Genomic DNA, 20,137 nt, shown 5'->3' with positions numbered 1-20,137 from the left:
AATCTACACACTATATAGCTGACATTACACAAATGGCAATTTACCAGAGTAGGTTCTGTTGATTGTATTATTATATTGTGAGGATAATTCTAAAACAATCTTAGATTCCGTTCAGATCTCGCTGTTACTAAGTAACCGCTGGCCACGGATGATGTGATTGTATGCAAACTAATAAAATAGAATCATATTGTGTGTTAAACAAATATTTGTGAAAACTTTAAATGTCTTCTTATCCAGGTCTGGAGTCCTTACGTGACAGTGCCCACTCAACACCGGTGCGATCTGTCTCCCACGGCGACTCGTTCATGCCACGCTCCCGCAGCCAGGCAACGGACGGCGGCGAGGGAACGGCTGTGATCTCCGACGAGGCCTACAGCCCATCCGACAGCGTGCTGCCCACACCGGTGGCTGAGCATAGTCTGGAGCTGGCCATCTCACGTCAGATCAATGGCGCCCCCTGCAGCATTGAAGAGGAGAAGGAGTCAGAGGCTGGCACGCCCTCTGTGGGGGATGTGGGGGAGCTGGGGGCGGACAGTAGGGGAGCAGGGTCCATTTCGGGCACCTCTGCGCTCACCGAGGCAGAACAGGTGAATAAATTTGTTTTAAGTGTCCTGCGTCTGCTCCTTGTGACCATTGGACTCCTCTTTGTCTTGCTCCTCCTCCTCATCGTCCTCACCGAGTCTGACCTTGACGTTGCATTTTTACGTGATATCCGCCAGACACCCGAATTTGAGCAGTTCCATTATGAATACTTTTGTCCCCTCAGACGGTGGTTTGCCTGCAAGCTCCGCTGGGTGGGCGGTCTTCTCATTAAATGAGGGGGCTCGGCTGTAGCGTGTAAGGCCTGTTCGGGGGGGGGTCAAGGAGACCGTAAACACAGAGATGAAGCGATGGATGACCGTATCATCAGAGCCATGACCCCAGCTTCGCCTCATGACACTCCTGCAGATAAGCCACCCGCACCGAACCACCGTGCTATGAGGTCCTCTTTACCTCCATTGCTGATTTTGCTTCTTTTTTTTTTCCGTTATTGACCCCCCCCAATACCTTTTGCGTTGCCCTCTCTAAAAAAGAAAAGTTTTACTTTTTTTGGTGTTTTTTCCCTGCTATTTTTCTCCTTTTCCATTAATTTCTTTTTTATAAAGACAGAAGAATTTTTTCATGTATTTTTCCTTTTTTGGAATTTCAGGTCATTTCAGGTATTTTATTTTTGCAGAAAAAAAGACGAAGAACAAAAATATATAAACCTGACAAAGAACTTAAGAGTGCACTGTTCCTGTACAGGGATGAAATATTTTGTTGCAACAAAAGAATGTTGCCTTCAGTTTCATACTTACTATTTATTGTTTTTGAACATAAGGGACATATTACTATTTTGTGAGGCAAGGAAAACCAGAAAGATATTTAGGTGAAAGAACCTTTAAAAAAGGTTCTGGGGGAGAAAAGTGGATTTCGGGCAGACTGGGTGAAGGAAGGAAAGGTGTTTTTGTAGATTACGCAAACACATCATCTCCATAACTCTTCATTACAGTGAATGGTTCGAATGGCAGGCAGCATGGTAAACAAAGAGTGCCTGATAAAAAATGAGGGTGTGTAAGTTGTCTAAAGTGGGGGGCTGTTGTGAGGTTGGCTATGGCAGAAGGAAGCGACAAGTAAAAAAAAATTGGTTTAAAAAAATTATGAGCATCACTTAGAGATTTCTAGGAGCATAATAACGTCTAAAGCAGTAGCAAACTGTGAAGTAGATTTTTTTTTTAAATTTTTTATTTATTTAACCGCAAGGGTACAGTAAAATAAACCTCTTAATTCATGTTAATTTGTGACCCTGTAAAGTGTCAGTAACTGTTAGCAAGTGTTCATGGTCGACCTCTTGAAAATTTCTAGCTCCCATAGAGCCAACCTAGCTAGACGTGCAATATTGTAAATCGATGGTTTTTAAAGAAGTACTTTAAAATGAGTCATGTTTGAAGGTGCTTTTGATTTTGGTTATTTTTACTTTTTTCTTTACTTTCTTTTTATTTCTTTTATTGGTATGTCCTCATTAGGACTTTGTGATCCTGAAGGGTGTCTCCTTGTATAAAGAACTGACTTTTTTTTTTCTTGTTTTGTTTGTTTTTAATTCCATATCAATACTTGCTCTTAAGTTTGTATTTTTGTGAATATCATACTACTGTTAATAATTAGAATTACGATGATGTACTTTTTGTACAAAAGTAGTTTCCTAAAATACTGTCAGTTTTTCCATGTATATTTTAACATGACTGAAATGTTATTTTGTTATTGAGAATTAAATTATACTTTTTTTTTTAGCTCTGTCTTTCAGGTGAAGTCTAGATTATATGAAGTAACTGAAGGGGGAAATAATCTGATTTAAATCCCGAACGGCTGAACGCTTACACTCCTTGTACTCGCCCACCTGTGCTGCTGCCTGCGAGATATTTGCGGCAAACGGGGCGCAGCACAGAAAGGCCCCCCCGTCTTCAGAGTAGCAGGAAACAAAGGCGGAGCAATTGATATAAATCTTGTTGTTCTGAAGTCTGCCATTCCAGCAGCCAAATCAAGTCAATGGGTATAGCATTTTCTCTCCATATCACGGAAGAGGGAAGAGAATGTGTCGCCATCTCTTAAGGTCAGCGGTTCAGCATTGGAGTGGTGGTGGGTGAAGCTTGTGTGTTGTGGATGTATGTGCCTGTGTGTGTGTGTTCAGGCTGAAGCCGATGCTGTGTGGAACGTAGGGTTAGTTATCTTTGAAGCAAGGCTGGCATTAAGGGACGGTCGAGAAAGTGGTGGGTTGGGGGCAGGACTAAGCACAAGGAATCATTTTGAACAAATGAAGAAATGGCTGGCCATTGCCGGGATCCGTACACTGTGACTGCCAGTCAACCGGTTGGCTAAAACAGGCTTTTCACACTGAATAGCAGCATTAAATCCCATAATAACGTGGCGTTGTAACCAAGCTACTGTGTAAATAAGTTTACCGTAATACTCGGCCATCAGCGGTTCAACAGGAGCAATCATTCGTGAGCAGTACTGGCACCACGTTGGCAATATGTTATCAAAGCAAGGGTCATGACCTTCACCATACTAAATGACCCGTAACTCTTAAGGTTTCAGGGACCCTGTGATGGCGAACAATACTACTTAAGCATATAACGCTCGAGATCTTTTAAAGGGACAGATTGCATTTCGTCACTGCAGCACTAAGGGGGCATTTTCCGACAGACTGTAAGTACGCATCAAGAGACGGTTCTGCATGCTTCTTACTTTTTGTAAAGTACCATGCATGCCTCCCAAACATGTCCGATGTTATTCTAAAAGCAAGAATCAGGGAACAGCCTGATTTCTCCTTTTTTGTATTTAGGTGGAGATGGTTCGAATCCAGCCGTGCTCATGTATATAAATCTTTTTTTCTTAAAGAATCGCTTGGGTTAGATGTAAGAAGGCCAGAAGGACGTTACCTAGGGGGTCTACTTTTACACATTTTACAGCATTATGTAGCTTCGACGATCCTTCCATGCATGCAACCAATAAACTAGGCAGCACCATTCAATGAGCAATAATCATTTGAAATGTAAAAGGGTTGAAACGCTGAAATACATAATGTTTTTTTTGTTCGTTTTGGGAAAATATGAATCCAGATTACTTGATTTTTTTTTTTTTTTTTGGGATTGTCATTTATTATGCACAGTTGAAATCTGGATATATATCTATATTTTTTATGTTACAACAATAGTATTGATAACATTGTGAAAGTGGAAAAAAATCTTTCCAAGATTTAATACATTTTGTACACATTATATTTAGCTACCATGTTCATTCGGAATGACAGTCATCAGTTTCTTTTTTTTTCTTTCTGAAGTCTCTCCCTCCTCCTGGATCCTTCTGAATTTTACCAAAGGGGCAAGTGACAGATTAGTATAAAGGAAAGTCTTAAGAGCTGTTGAGGTCCCGATTTATTTTTTTGGTGTGTGTGTGTGTGTGTGTGTGTGTGTGCACGTGTTTGGTGTCCTGACTTCCCAAGTTCATTAATAATGGAGCTCAATTGAAAGCATAAATCTACACACTTTGTGTATTGAATGCTGTGTGCATCTGTTAGCCTGCAGTTTGGGATTCAGTCTTCTGTCTGTAAAGTATTGTTTTTAAAATTGATCAATAACAAGAAAAAAAATGCTTTCTCCCAGGAACTGGCTGTAGCGCTGGGTGTTTTGTGCCTCCGGCCGATGGTGTATCTGTTCTAAAATGCGCTTGGTGTTATATCTGGAGCTATGCCACATGCTGTTTTACCCGATGTTGGCAATCGTTCGACAGCGGTGCACCACCGCTACTGTGTTCCTGAACAGCCGCCGAAAGAACCGCTGCCATTGCTTGGCCTTTTGGGTTTGTGCTTCTCGCTTTTGCACCTCCTCCTCCATGTATGTCCCATAGTGGATGGTGGACACTGGCAATACATTTCAATGTGAAACGGGCTGCCGGCTATAGATTTCATCTCCAGACACACTGTGTTGTCTAAGGCGAAACACGAAATGACCTCCGACCCCAATACCTGCGCCACACAGCTCCTCAACATAGTGCAAATCTTTCTGTTTACCTAATAAAACCCAAAGAATGTAACATAACTTGTCAACATATCATTATCTAGTCTTTTTTTTCCGTCCCTGTTACGTTGTTTCCTCAGCCTTGCAGTTAGAATCTCTTTCCAGTCACCACAGAGACCGAAGGACCGAGTGAGATCCGTAACTGCACCTCACTTCTACCGACTCACCTCTGCCAGCTCTCCCCCTCACAGCTACGCACGTACGGCTGTGCCAACTGGTTTGTGGGCCGTTTGTAATGGTGCGGATCTTTCTTCCTGAAACATGATCTGATTAACCCAGATTTATTTTATATTTCAATCACATCATCGTATCGTTAACTGAAAAGAACAGTTGGATAAGTGATGGGCAATTAAATATAGGGTGAAGATCTGATCACATTTTTGGAACAATCCATTGAAAAATCCAGACCGTTCCAGGCTGCAGACAAACCCTCACAGCCGTGCTTGCAGGTACAGTACTTGTTGATGCGTAGGTGTGCTGTAGGCGTGTTTTATGTATTTTCTGTACTCTGCATCTTTTTAAACCTGGGATTGGAGGATGCTGTTTAGTTAACTTAAATATATAAGTAGATATACATATATATATACACAAATTCATGTGCCAAAATCCAGTTCCAGCTGAGTCTGATTCATTCCGAAACCATCTTTGTACTGTAGGAATCCTTCCATACGAAACGGTATAAAATATTGTTTCTCTGATAGTCCCTTGTAACTGGTGCCATGGAAATATTCAAACTTGAAATAAAGATCGAAAAAGTGTTTAAAGGGGCGTTTTGTGGTTCATGTATTTATGAAGCGTGCTGTGGTGAAGGGACAAAAGCATGTGGATACAAAAAATATATATTTTACAAACACAAGTTCTAGAGGAGCATGTGTCTTTATTAAAACCCTTTATTTGTAGAATGCAGCAGAATTTACACTGTACTGTAGGTTGGCTTATCTCTAAATATAACACATTCAGAATTATTAAACTTTAGAGCAAGTTAAAAATGTAAACAATGAAAACTGGACTAACATACAGAACCAAACTGCTTCACTATGCAAGGCAATAAAAAAAAAAAAAAAACTATTTAGAACTATTTAGATCTCAGTCCATGCTTGAAAAGGCAGGTTTTAGAAAAGGCCGTGGATTGCCCTGTGGAACAGGGACAGACATAAAACCTGGTCTTTTGACTGCAGGATGAGCAGAAGAAGGGCCAGAGCCCCTTCCTGCAGCCCGTCCTGCACCCCGTCCTGCGCCCCTGCCCCGACCTTGATATGCACCTCTTTGACCAGTCCAAGAGCTGTTGCCATACCTACTGCAGCAAAAAGATTGGGAATGTTTAATGTAACATGAAAAATACGACACAAATCCCATTTAACCATTGTGTGGTTTTAGTGGTTCTAGTGAAAAGACGATGAACAGTGTTAATTATTGAATATTTTGACAGTCAAATCAAAGGTTTAAATGATCATTGTCCGTATAATGTTTTTTGGTAAACACTGAGTTCCCACAGAACCAACCAACACACAAGGGTGAAGCCTCTATAGACGTGAGCCGCACATTCACACTGACCCTTTGGAAGATGAGTTCTGGTTCGCATTATTTCGCCGCCTTTTTGGCTTCCTGGAGAAGGAGGCCTTCTTCCTCTTCTCTCCTCTATTGTTGTTTCGGAAGTAAGTGGACGAACCATTGTAGTCATCTTCATCCTCCTCATCCTCCTCCTGATGTCGCCCTTGTGCAGTGTCTATCCATCCAGCAGTGTCAGCTGGCTCCTCTATTGTGAATCAGGGGAAAAAAAGAAAAAGTTTTAAATGCCCCACCTCAAATAGCACAGCAACTATAGCTACAGAATAATCAATACTAGACAAAATGATGAATAATTAAATTTTATTCAGAATCAAAGAAGGGAAACTCACCAGGCAGCTGCCACTCTGAGTATTTCTGCAGCAGCTCGATGAGTTCCGCACCATACTTCTCCAGTTTGTCCTCTGTTACGCCGTCGATCTGCAGCAGCATGTCCGGATCAGCCGACAGAGTTTCTGAAGCAGGGCAAAGCAGTGGTGCATCAGGAAACACAAGGCCTGTACATACGCATACATCTACACACAGCTGCAGATAGAGTACACACACAATTCAATGACGCCATATAATGTATCCGAATGGGACAGAGCAATCCGGCACTGAACTCACCAGCGATCTTTTTGAGTGTGGCTGTGGAGAAGATGTTATAATAGTGGATGCCAAAGACCTTCCCCAGCTTCTTGCACAATTCATTGAGCTCCTCCAGACACTTCTGCACCATCTCCTCCCTCTTGGAGATGCTCTTGATCACGGCAGCTTTGTGCTTCCTGATGCTGGAGGCACTCTCCGTCTCATGAAACTGGACCTGTACATGGAGGCAAAGAAAGTAACAGATGTTAACAGTTACAAGTTTGGAACTGTGTTACAATGCGAATTAGAAAAAAATACTCAAATTGAAACAACTTCAAACGACTATTCCATTCAAATAAAAACAAGCACACGGGGAGTAAGAGAAATTAAAAAAAAAAAAGTAATAATACAAAAAAACAGTATCCCTTTGTACTTTGCACATATAATATGAGTGGATGTGTATAGGGGATGTGTCTTTTTTTTGTGTGAGAAGGAGACTGTGACGTCTCCTCGGTCCCACCTGCATGCTTCCACCGAGGACTTGCACGGCCTTCATGCCAGCAGATATATAGGCCACCGCCTGGCCATTAACAGTGATGTACAGGTCCTCTTCCAGGATGTTGTCCAGCACCAGCTTCTTAAATAGTCGGTCAGCGTTGTGTCTGGAGTAGGCTGCTCCGATGCCAAACATTCCAGACTGAATTCGGGCACTTTTACTTCCTGGCAAAAGTGTTTAACGTTTATATTATGTGTTTCTAACACACCATACATCATTAAAAAGGACCTCTAAAAATTTACCAATGAAAATATCCACCAGCATGTTGAGGGTGAGTCTGTTCTGGGCAGACTTGTTGTATTTGTTCCCAACCTTCTCACAGTGCTCTTGAACAAACCTCACAATCTTCTTCACATCCTCGGTAACAACTCTTGCCTTGTATTGCTGAATGTGGAATAAATAAAGAACTTGAAGTGCTGGTGACAACAGTGAAAGCAATGCATGACTAAAGATGAAACACACACACACACACACACACTTACGTGCGGTCTGGCACAGTTGTCGCAGATGACATCAGGGTGGTCTTTACAGAAACCTTTGTTGAAATTATGCTCACCAAAGTAAGCCAAGAGCTGTATTCTCCTGCACTCCATCACATTCTCACAGAAATGCACCATGCTGTGAAGATTGTTGAAGTGGGTCTGCTTTGACTGCCTGTTGCCATCCTTGTCCACTACAACGGGACAAATAAATAAATAATAAATAATAAGCATGCTTTTAATATGCTATGATGAATATGAGCAAAAAAATGAAAATGATACGCACTGGTGATGAGCCTCTTGATGCGAATGACATCAGTGTAGGAATAGAAAAGGACACAGTGGGAGATCTCTCCATCTCGGCCTGCCCTGCCTGATTCCTGATAATAACCCTCCACAGATTTGGGCAGGCTGGCATGGATCACATAGCGCACGTCTGGCTTATCTATACCCATGCCAAATGCAATGGTGGCACACATGACCTACAACACAAGACAGCAGATATTGGTCCGTAAATATATGAATCATTTCCAAAAATGTAATCAACATCCTGATGTACTGCCAAATGAAAAGGCCACTATGAAAACCTAATATAAGTGTTATTTTCAATAATGGTGTAGGGAGTAACCATTGATGAATGGAGTAGCAGGTGGGTTGGCACAGTGTAAGCATGCGTTTTGTGCTTTTTCTTGCACCTGGCAGCCATCTTGATTGATCCACTTGTTCTGAACATATTCTCGATCACTATCATTCAGCCCAGCGTGGTACGCCAACGCCGCAATGCCAGCTCTTTGAAGACTGTCTGCCATTGTGTCACAGTCATTTCTGGACAAGCAGTACACTATTCCTGAGCCTCCTGAGCATGACAGGAAAAAGATATGGTTAGCATATTAAAGTGAAACAAGCAGAAAAAGCAGCTTAAGTTGAAAACATACGTGGATAGTGCTTTTTGATCCAGTCTCTGCAATCCTCATCAACCTTCTTGGGTTTTTTTGGTAAAACGCTGTACCTGAGATTGTTCCTATTGAAACTCATTGAAAAACTGAAAAAAAATGTATATTATTAAGACCAGTTTTAAATTATTTGAATACAGAATATTTATCTTTAAAATTAATTACTGAATACTGCAACGCTCTAGCTGATCTCCTTTATTAATTAGACAGATTGGTTGTAAGATCACAAATGATGAAGTTTTACCATGAGTACCAGCAAGACACTAATGGCACTATTTTAAAAGTGAGGTTCACAAGTAAAGGGTCAAAGGGCATACACAATTGGATAAAAAGAAAAAAAGCTATCCGTTTCAAGATTAGATGAACTAATTATATATTTTTTTGTTTTGGTAACCCAGAACACAATCTTTAACTATGGGAGGAGCCTGATGATTGACAGTGGTCACACATTATTATTACTCAGTCTGGGTCCATAAATCATTTTTAAAGATTGTGTTTCTTTTTGGACATTTTTGACATTTCACTAACCAGTAAGCACTTTCACACTCCTATTTGATAAAAGTGTAATTTTGGTATAGTATATTATGAAAGAGATGAATGAGCCAGGTATTTATATATTTTGTGGCTATGAGTGAAGTTTAGGATAGTGATGGCCATTAGCCATGCAGCACAATAGAATGTTAAATGTGAAATATAATTTGCAATAAGCATATATTAAACACAGAATTTTGATTCCCCCCCCCCCCCCCAGAACCCTGAGGTACTTACACCTGCGGCCGGGTCATCTGCAGCTGGTTGAGGATGTCCTTCTGCACTCTAGGCGTGGCTGTGGCAGTAAGTGCCATCATGGGGACCTTGGGAAATTTCTGCCTCAGCTCACACATGCGCTTGTAGTCTGGCCGGAAGTCATGGCCCCACTGACAAAAACAGGCATGAGCCAGATGACGGGCATGAGGCAACTACACTGCTAAGGATGCCAGACATGGTGATAATGCACTCTAAAGCAACAATAAATCACAAGAGGTGTACATATAATCTGGCACTACGTTCCACTGATTGCAGTAAAATCAAGATGATGCAGAATCAAATTACAAAAAAATTATCTTTTTAATCTAATATAATATATATACACTATAGAGCTGTGCGGTTCAAACGATATGCGATATAAATTTGGTCAACGGGAGACATTTTTTTTATACCGGCCTCCAGGAGAAATATCCGCTCCTCACGAAAAATGACAAAGTCGTGTCACCTACGCGAAACCACACCTACTTGCAGAGCGCACGGCAGGGTTTCTGTGGATCCTTAAACAGTCCTTAATTAGAGTTTCCAAAAAACAAAAATCATTAAAAAATAACCAGTGGTCCTTAAATCTAGAGTTTAAAAACAAAACAAACAAAAAAAAATAGTAATCCACGCTGCGCACTTTTGGGTTTACTAAATGCACCGTGCTTGTTGGTGCCCAATGCGGAATACTCCAGGCTACGGAAATGACCAGGGCCGGTCAGTGTTCTGTACAAAAAAATGTACATGTTGATGTATCTGTAAAAAGTTTATTATACAACTTCCTGCTGCAGTGCCTTTGCTATGGACACACATTACCCTTTCAATAACAGTTCCATTTAAATTTGCTTATGAAATTATATACCACAATATATACTGTCTAAGGTTAAATTTATATCGCAATATTATTTTTTTGCCATATCGCACAGCCCTAGTTCATTGCATGTAAGTTAAATAATTTTCTGTTTATAATGATCGATAAAGTATCAGAAACTTAATTTATACAATCTGAAACTGCTGAATGTTGCCCATTTTTTTAATGAATGTTTAATTATGAAAACCTATTCCTTACCTGACTCACACAGTGGGCCTCATCAATGACAAAACGTGCCAAAAGACCTCGCTCATACAGGTTCTGTAGGGCACTAACCATCCTACCACTCGCACAAATCTACAGAAATACACACAGATGTTTGTAAATGCATAAATGGTTCCAAACCTAAAAAGGCTCCTCCCAAAACAAGCCCATCAGTATCAAATGCATTATTCATAATTGATCACCTTCTCTGGAGTAGCATACAGTAGTTTAATGATAGGATCACTCTTGGACAGTTGCATGTATATCCGCCCAGCCTCGCTGTCACTTTTGTCACCTGACAGACTTGTGGCAGGAATCTAAAACATTGGGGGCATTTGATAGTGAATACAAAAAATGTCTGAAATTAAATTTCACAATTTGCACATGTGAAGCACCAAAATATGATTTTTACTGCATCTAATGAGTACTGTACAGAGCAGTCAGTGTAGAAACCCCCCTCGAATTAAGCCTTCACATATGTCACAGGTGGCTGAGTCAACAGCAATGACTCACATCCAGAGTGGTGAGCTTCTGCACCTGGTCCACAATGAGGGAGCGCAGTGGTGAAATCACCACGGTAACGCCAGAACACACACATGCTGGTAACTGATAGCAAAGGCTCTTACCACCCCCTGAAGCACAGAGACAAAAGCAGACATGAAAATTATATTTCCAACAGATATGACAAAATGAACAAATTAATCTGACCATGCTTGACAAGATAATTATAAATTCAGGTCTCCAGATATCTCCCTGCACAGCTTAATCTGGACTTCTATACTACTAATTTGTACCAATATATACTAGTTTGTTGGAGTAACCTGGAAATGGCCCGTTGTTTCATTAAAAATGTAATCTTCAACATTTCAATCATGGACTACAGATGAAAATACTTCAGATAAATCAGATGCTGAACATTTCTGAATTCCCAATCCATTTTTTTAATCAATCTAATAATCTGAGATACATGACTGAGTTATCAGTTGTAATTATCAACATAAAATATTACCCTTTACATGTAATTAATATAAAATATGTAGGTTTTGAGCTCCTGCTTAATCACAACAAACCTGTGGGCATCAAGACAAACGTGTCTTCACCCAGCAGGGCGGCATTGATGGCCTCCAGCTGATTAAAGCGGAACTGATGCAGCCCAAACCTTTTATGGAAAATCTTCATCATTTCTGCTGAATGTGGGAAGCTGAAGCCCCGGAATCGGTCGTGGGCTGGATTCCTGAACATCCTCTCTGCACAACAAAACAAAAGCAGGTTTCTCCCAAAACTTCAAACACATCTAAAACAACCAAATTACTAGAGATTCTAACATGCTGACCTGGAGAAGGGGGTTTAGAAGGTTTTTGGGCTTGGTTTGCGTTGCTAATGGTCTTCCTTTCTAGCATGGACTTCCCAGTTCCTCCCTCTCGTATTGGAGTGATCTGGGCACTGGTACTGGGTAGGTCATCAAAATAGTCTGGTATGTCTGTCTCATCAAAGTCATCGATGTCAAAGTCATCAGCATAAAAGTCATCTGGTTCTAAGTCAATAACTGAATTGGATTTTGTGTGACTAGAGACCTGCATGCTGCTTTCACAACCTCTCATCACACTCTTTTGAGGTCCGTTCATGATCTTTTTTGGTGTGAAGAAGAATTCAGCCTGTTCCAAATCTACAGTCTCATTACTGGATTGATTGAGAGACAATCTGGAAGGGTGCTCATCCTTTAGATTATTACTGCAGTTTATGGATGAGGTCCTCCCTTTGTCCCCATTAAAAATATGACTGGAGCTGGATTGGGTCGTTCCTGGTGTTTTTAAATCACTTATTATGCAGATAGAGTCTTCAAACACACTGTTGTCACAGTCCACAAAAATGGCAGAGGAGATGGACTTCCTCATCTGGATGTCTTTTTTAGAGGATTTCTGCACATCTGTGCTGAGAGGGGACTTGAAACTGGCAACAGAACGTTGCCTCTTCTGACAAATGGGCTTTACAGTGGCTCCCTGCTCATATAATTTGTGGATCCCACCAGTGGCAAGGATCCTTTTCCTTGGGGAGAGAAAGATAAAAAAAAAACACATTTCAGGGAGCAGGTGGTGATGTTTGAAAACTCAATATAATTTGTTTAATTTTCAACGTGAACAGCAACTGTCTGGTACCTGTGTGCTCGTTGCAGAAGTAGCTCGGTGCCACAGCTAAGGCTGATTAATTCATGTTCAGGGATCAAGTCCACCAGCCGGCAAATAGACTCCATGATGCTGAAGAGTTCAGTGCCTGACTTCGAATCAGGGCCTAAAGAAAAAGGACCATGCGGCATAAAAAATTAAGCAAAATATCAAATATTTGGAAAGCAGAATATTGCGATATATTTTACCCTGTAGGTTTTTGGATTGGTCATCAGAGAATCGCTGCAGGCTTGAAACAGATTCTCTGGGTGAGGTGGTACTTAATATACTGCCAAAAATGTGTGACAAGTTGTAAGATTAATGATATTTTAATATAATATATATTCATAAAATATACATTCTCCTGGTCATTTGTCTATATGATATAAATGGATCTTTGCTGTTACCTCTTGTCTTTTGACAGAGAAGGGCTCTTGTTTTCAGGCAATGGGGAAGCAGGGATGAAATCAAGATCTTCCTCTGGATCCAACTGATCATCTATATAATCAGGTTCTATGTAATGATCCTGATCTGAAAGTGATTAGTTGTCACATGTAACTGACCACAGCACAACACTCAATGCACACAGTGACATGTGAGCAGCCATGACAGGCGCCCGGGGAGCAGTGTGTGGAGACAGTACTTTGTTCAGTGGCACCTCAGTGGTGATGTCATAAGCAAACATTCATTTCAGCATAATTAAGTGAACACATCTTTATTTAAACAAACAAAAATCCATAATGTTATTTTACGGGGTATTATGAAATGAGAGTGTTACATAATTTGATCACAAAATATGGAAAAACATCACAGCTAATAGCACTTTAATAACTGCTAAAAAAATGTACATGAAGAATCTACATGCAGCCTTATTAATCAGTAATAGCAGAGGTACCATAGCTTAAAGGTAAATAAACAGTGACACACATACCTTCAGGTTCAGAATCTTTGTGTAAAGCATTCTTGTGAAGATCTCCTCCTGGAACATTCCCCACATTGTTCTCAGGCCTGACTGTTCCATTTCTTTCAGGTGACTTTTCTCGATCTCCAGTAATGCACTGTGGAGCTAATGGGTTTTCCAAGGCAGGACACGAGTTCTCCACAGCCAATGAAGAGGATGGTGCTAAGCAAAGATCTCCATCAGTGCTCTTGATGTTCACAGTATCAGAAAGTGTAACATTTTCACTTCCTGCTGGTACGCTTTTCTCTGAACAGGGGGGATTGGCATTCTTGACTTTTCCTGAGATTACAGGACTTGTTGACACCTTGACCTGTGTTTCAAAATCGTCAAAGTCATCCCAATCATCCATGAGAAGACCAAATGAACTGTCCAGTGCTGCACCTTTACTGCCATTACTCCCTGAAAGCTTAATGTCTGCCTGGGTAAAAGATGCAGTAGTTTTGGAAACTGGCAGAGCCGTGGCAGGTTTATCCACTGCAAAAGGGTTAGGCGGCAGAATCGGGACTTGCGGCTTGCTTTTGGGGTTGCTGGTGAAGAAGTTGAATTTTGGAAGAGGTCTATCAGGCTTCTTTGGGAATGTCAAAATGGGCTTAGTTACTCTGCTGCCTTCATAACCACCGACACTCCTGTTCGCTACAACATTTGAGCCGATTACCTTCAAAGGAGCACCCGGGGATGACTTCTTTTTAAAAATGAAAGCCCTGAGGATTAAGATATACAGAAAAATAGAACATGAGTGTTACCACAGACCTCAGTAAAATGATTCCAATGACACCAAAGTCATGATTTGTAAATGTTGACAACTCTTTAAATAAAATGAGCAGATGAAGATGGTAAAGTAAAGAACTACTGGATATTTCGAGGGAGAGAGTTGAAGTGTGTTTTCCCAAACCCTCTCGTCACTACTGCTATTTCAACAGCAGAATCTCTCTTGGTAAGCAGCGGGCAGCCATGAAAGGTTGCTTTGCTCTGGCATCACTGAAGGCATCAGAACTATGAATGAACATATATGGAGTTATGTACTTAACAAAAAAAGGTGAACTAACTGAAAACATGTTTTATATTCTAGTTTCTTCAAAATAGCCGCCCTTTGCACACTCTTGGCATTCTCTCGATGATCTTCAAGAGGTCGTCATCAACAGTCTTGAAGGAGTTCCCAGAGGTGTTTAGCACTTGTTGGCCCCTTTGCCTTCACTCTGCGGTCCAGTTCACCCCAAACCATCTGGATTGGGTTCAGGTCCAGTGACTGCGGAGGCCAGGGCTCCACTTTTTGTTAAGTACATAAATCCACATGTGTTCATTCATAGTTTTGATGTCTTTAGTGAGAATGTACCAATGGTCATGAAAATAAAGAAAACACATTGAATGTGTGTGTCCAAACTTTTCGCCTGTACTGTGTGTGTATGTATAAATAATATAATATAATATATGGGTTGTAGGGCTATTGCTAGTAAAATGAGTGAAACTATTTCACATGTTCTCTTGGCAAATGTGCAAGAGTTTCACTCACACCAGTCACTATTCTGGATATTTAATCTAAATTGCCGTGTACCGGCTGAAAGCTGAAATGGTTCGCTGCTAGACCACGTACCCGGGCTTGGTGCTGGTCCTGGCCAGAGACAGCCTGCTGGCTGCCGCGCTGTTGTATAGCTCCAGCTGTTCCTTCAGGTTATTCTGAGGTAAAGCGGGCATGGCGGCTACGAAAAATTACCTCAAAAACACAGCAAGCGCGACAGCTAGTTCAAGACATAGCAGAGAGAAGATACGATAACCCGCCGAAAATGCTAGTTTTTACATTATACCGTGTTTCTTTAAACATTGCATATCACATTAAAATAGTCACGTTTATTAATGCTGTGGCTCGAAACCTAAACTTGCGAGCAACTGGATTGTTTTGTAATTGGACAAGCAGCTAGCGAGCTCCAAGCTCAACATTTAGCGCCAGGCCGAAGTCCAATTCCGATTGGCCGAGGGACTTTTCTTCCTTTATGGTTTTCGCTGTGTAGAAATCAAAATAATTGTGCGACACCGCCACCTACAGGATTCAGCAGTAGGTTGTCAAGGTCAGCAGCCCTGAGGTATCGTGGAGGATTTGACGAAATATTATTCTCCGTTTCAAATCTCAGGGAGTTATGTAGTACTTAGTATCATTTCAATTTGTTTTCGAATTTCAAAACTGAGGGAATGGGCAAAATCTTTATTAAATTTTTACATCGCAAACAGTTAATGCACAAATACAGGCCTACAGTTGAATAAAAACTACCTTAATTCATTCATCCACTCATATAAAATTGTATTTAAATCAGTTTGACAATATAAATGCATCTTCTCAAAGGCACATTGTAAATCATTACCACAGCTGGTGAATAAATGCATAATTCATGTGCATAATATGTATGTAGTTCTCTCTTCATACCAATTAGGAATTTCACAGTGATAAAAAAGTACGTAATGCAGTACATATAACATTCACATCACATAGCCTCAGGCATCTTCATGTCCCTTTTTCATCTATGAAATACTTTTTTTTTTAAACCAAAGGAAGAGGGTAAGATGAGCATGCAGCCAGACCACACATGTTCTTTCCACGTTCTATGTAGAAGTATCTGAAAAGAAGCAGAATGTGTGAGTGAATATCCTGTTACCAAAAACAATTACATTATTTTTTAATGCTATGAATAAAGTAATACACACCCCTTCATTCCCCAACCACCTCCCCAGGAATTCTTCACAATCCAGTAGGGAGTGCCATTCTCCTCACCATATCCCACAGCAAGCACTGCATGGTTCACCATGTCGGTAGTGTTGTGGCACTGGGTGCTGTGGAGAGTACAGTCATGATCTTATGTCATGTGTACACCTGATGGTGCTAAGTGCTGTGGACTCGAATCTAAGGGCGCTATTTTCAAACTAGAACTAGGCACAGCAATACGTGCAGGATGTGTGGTTTGCAAGGTCATAGGCGTCCTAAAGATTTGCAAAAATAGATACTGCTGGGTAACTATCTGTATCCTGAAGATGAGAAACGAACTACTCCTTCTGTTGATGTGTAATTTTATTAAGAGAGTTTTCATGGTTTTAACCTGTGCCCATCAACACACCAAAGCCTCTTTATTTATGTATCTATTTATAGAAATCCTGAGGACAAATTTGACCCGAAACTAGAGACCGACCCCCATGCTTAACACCAGTTCAAAAATAGTTTTGACCCAGCAATCAATCTTTGTGCAGTTGTAAATCACTAGTTAAGAGGCTGTTTTATTAACTCATTAACTTATTAAGCATTCTATATGAATGCATTTTTTATTTGAAAAAATGTAAATCAAATGTAGTCAATTATTCATTATTAAGCATGTTTATTTCATACAGACTGTCACAACTTGGGGTCCAAGGGGGAAGAAGGCGCAGAAGCTGGACATGTCATATCAATTGATTTATTAGGAAACAAACATGGCACGAGGGTCAAAAAGGGACAAAAGGAAACATAAAAGGAACAAACATGACTAACTAACCCCATGGCGTGTGACTAAATTGTCACGAGAAAACAAAACGGCCAAGCCTACTGGGTGCCACCAAACGTTCTTATGGATGGACCAGGAACAGGAGGAACAGGAGCAGTATCCAGGTACAGTGTCATCTGTCTCAGGGCGCTTACCTGGTGTACACGCCGTCCTGGTAGTGCATAAAATCAGACGTCACCTCATAGGCAAGGCTGACAGGGTTGTGGTTGGCCACAGCGTCCACCATTCCCATCTCATCATACTAGGACAGGAAAACAGCAGGCGTCAGAATGAAGAAGACTCTATTTGGCTGTCAGATAAATATATGTTTATGAGGACTGCTGACTCACTTTAGTTATGTTCACCACTTCCTTCACGAACGCAGCTGCACGCTCAGGCTTGAACCTGCATGTGTCATCCTCAAAACCATATTTTACATGCTGCAATTAATATCTCATCGCTAAATATGAAGCTTCATAGCAGAAGTGTGATGGAGGTACTCACATATCCCTTATACGGATAGTCATCTTCAGTCATAAGTCCCTTGTTATACTTGATGTATTCAAAAGCGTGGCTGGGAAGTCCACTGGTGATGTAAAGACTTGAGTTAGCGCCTCATATTGAGACTCAAACTCAACTCCGTCATGCTGATCCGGTCACTTACCCATTACACCCATGGTTGTCGAAGTCCTGTGCACAATCTACCAACTGCTGTTCAGACTTTAAACGTAAGAAACCACAATAAGTGACCTTTTCAACAACTGCTTTTGGTCTGATGGTCTAACCAAGATGTAACCTAGAAGTATCTCACCAAAAGCAGGAGCTTTCCGGTCGCAATGGCAGTGACGGATTCCAAACACCCAGTTGTGGAAAATGTCCAGCAGCTTCCACAAGCTCCCTTAGGAACAAGTTGATAGAAAGTCTTTAGACCACACACACTTTTGGTTTTTAATCAACTGTGTTTTCACACAGGATTTAAATTCCGTGGCAGGAGAAATTGATTCTAATGTATAACTGAACATTAAGTTCATCAACTGAAAGGCTCACTTGATTCTTCACTGGCGTCACATAGTTCCCCTTCGTTCTCCAGTCAATTGAAGGAGGATAAGGTCCATTACTAGTGACGTGGCTCCCTTTAGTGGCAGAACAGTTCTAAGGGAAGGAAAACTTACATTGTTAATATTGCAGTTTTACTATGGTGCCTGAGGTGAGGCAGAATTACAATGCAGTGCTGTACCTGAGGCTCTGTCAAGAGGTAGTGCTTCTTGAATTCAGCAAAGGTCATGTCAGAGAACTGGTTCAGACCCACTGCATGAGGGGGCAAACGCGGCATATGAAATCTGACCACACATTTCCATTGCAAAGTCAGCACTGTACAGTGTGAAATTCTTAAAAAGTCCGTACTTCTAAACGAGTGTTTCCCTGCATTATGACGGTCAATCCTCTTCTTGTTTTCGGTGAATATCTGCAGTCGCTGAAAATAATCCTCAAAGCCGTACTCCTTGTCATGCTGAAAGCACAGGACACACACAAAGTCTGATCTGTGTTCTGTTATTAAAGTTAATTTATACAGTTTATTTTATGTTGGAGCACCCTTTAGCGATCATTGGGGTGTAAAAGAGAGCTTTTAGTGTTAAAACATCAAGTAAATTGCATACTGCGATCCCACACTGGATCATTATCATAAGGGCATGTGAAAATTATTTATTTAGTCACCTCTTATGTTTTTAAAGTGAACTTTGAGAGTTTTTGTCTGTGTATGCCAACACACACCAATCTGTCTTACATTTACGACATTTACCAGACGCCCTTATCCAGAGCGGCTCACAATCAGTAGTGACAGGGACAGTCCCCCTGGACACACTCAGGGTTAAGTGTCTTGCTCAGGGCCATGCTGGTAGTAAGTGGGATTTGAACCTGGGTCTTCTGGATCATAGGCGAGTGTGTTACCCACTAGGCTACTACCACCCCTCTCTTCATGTGGGGGAGCATGTCATTTTTTTAGGCTTGTCCCCATGGCGAGGACTGAATCTGCAATTTGTGCTCTTTGCCACTTTTGTGACCACGTTTAAGAAATAATTTGTATATTTTAACTTTTATAATGTATATATTTTTCATTAATATGTATTAATGCAATGGGAAAGTCCTGTGTCTTACATGTCATTTGGACAAACTAAGCTAAAATCATGTTTGCTTAATGAAGGTCAAGATATGAAATAATGTCTGTGATGTCGTTTTTGGATTTGGAATGGTTTCACTTTATGGCAATAACTACTGTTCAGTCATGCCAAAACATGTTTTTTTGTCCTTGTGTTTTCCTCTAAACAGAAAGTCCCTGGTGTTGTGCCAGTAATAATGGTAATAATAGTAGTCATAAAACTGATTACCTGGGACATCCATGATTTGAAGTGATGTTCATCTGCAAACATTTCAGTGTGTTATTATTATTTATTAAGTCGCATTCATTACAACTTTCCTACACTGCGGAACAACCTCCAATAAACCATTCAAATGACGTCACATTAATACATTATCAATGAGGCAACGGCAAATATTCCCCGACTCACCCTCGGCAGTGAAGAGCGGGCTGGTCTGGCCAACGCGCCCGGCGACGAGCAGCAGCAGCACCGGCAGCAGCAGCATGTCTCCAGCCGCGAGTTCGAACAATGGAGTCGAGCGCGCAGGAGTCACATGACGGCCGAGAGTCACACGTTCCAGTTCCTGCCCTCCACGAAACACTGCACAGCACAGTCCCACCGCCCACGACGCAATACACCGAGCGCTATTATGACGTGACATTAGCTATAATATCTGTAATAAGAACAAGTTCATGACATGTCATTTATATCATGTCTTTCACTTTCACTATCTCCACCCCTGCACTTCCCCTTTCATGAACACACACAAGTAGCCATAATCCCCCTGAGATAGAATAGA

At 41.1% G+C, this 20,137-nt stretch overlaps 3 protein-coding genes across 5 annotated transcripts in view; 1 reads left to right on the top strand and 2 right to left on the bottom strand.

Annotated features, from left to right (window-relative positions):
• frmd5a (FERM domain containing 5a) overlaps positions 1-5,359 on the top strand; it is a 92,106-nt gene extending 86,747 nt beyond the window's left edge. For all 3 annotated transcript variants that reach the window (XM_028957678.1, XM_028957677.1, XM_028957679.1), the window contains one exon: positions 238-5,359. In XM_028957678.1, the coding sequence (XP_028813511.1) occupies positions 238-818 (581 nt within the window). In that variant the 3' untranslated portion in view covers positions 819-5,359. The remainder of the gene's footprint in view (positions 1-237) is intronic.
• Positions 5,360-5,681: 322 nt separating this feature from the next.
• Positions 5,682-15,674, bottom strand: blm (BLM RecQ like helicase). The gene is made up of 22 exons (XM_028958807.1): positions 15,292-15,674; positions 14,356-14,401; positions 13,671-14,268; positions 13,147-13,270; positions 12,949-13,028; positions 12,734-12,866; positions 11,911-12,623; positions 11,648-11,824; positions 11,091-11,209; positions 10,781-10,894; positions 10,572-10,670; positions 9,485-9,633; positions 8,699-8,805; positions 8,459-8,619; positions 8,050-8,245; positions 7,767-7,957; positions 7,527-7,668; positions 7,249-7,448; positions 6,768-6,963; positions 6,494-6,616; positions 6,150-6,351; positions 5,682-5,892 (listed from the first exon to the last, which is right to left on the bottom strand). Exons 1-22 carry the CDS (start codon positions 15,390-15,392, stop codon positions 5,682-5,684), a joined length of 4,182 nt encoding a protein of 1,393 aa, XP_028814640.1. The 5' UTR covers positions 15,393-15,674.
• Positions 15,675-15,882: 208 nt separating this feature from the next.
• ctsh (cathepsin H) lies at positions 15,883-20,067 on the bottom strand. The gene is made up of 12 exons (XM_028957981.1): positions 19,768-20,067; positions 19,588-19,619; positions 18,605-18,710; positions 18,438-18,508; positions 18,248-18,352; positions 18,012-18,098; positions 17,865-17,920; positions 17,705-17,786; positions 17,551-17,619; positions 17,356-17,462; positions 16,395-16,520; positions 15,883-16,306 (listed from the first exon to the last, which is right to left on the bottom strand). The coding sequence occupies exons 1-12, from the start codon at positions 19,997-19,999 to the stop codon at positions 16,231-16,233; spliced, it is 1,149 nt and encodes a 382-aa protein (XP_028813814.1). The 5' UTR covers positions 20,000-20,067; the 3' UTR covers positions 15,883-16,230.
• Between the last annotated feature and the right edge of the window lie 70 nt (positions 20,068-20,137).

This window comes from Denticeps clupeoides, chromosome 17 (genome assembly GCF_900700375.1).
Source record: "Denticeps clupeoides chromosome 17, fDenClu1.1, whole genome shotgun sequence".
Lineage (NCBI taxonomy): Eukaryota > Metazoa > Chordata > Actinopteri > Clupeiformes > Denticipitidae > Denticeps > Denticeps clupeoides.
This window is presented reverse-complemented; position numbering and strand designations above follow the sequence as displayed.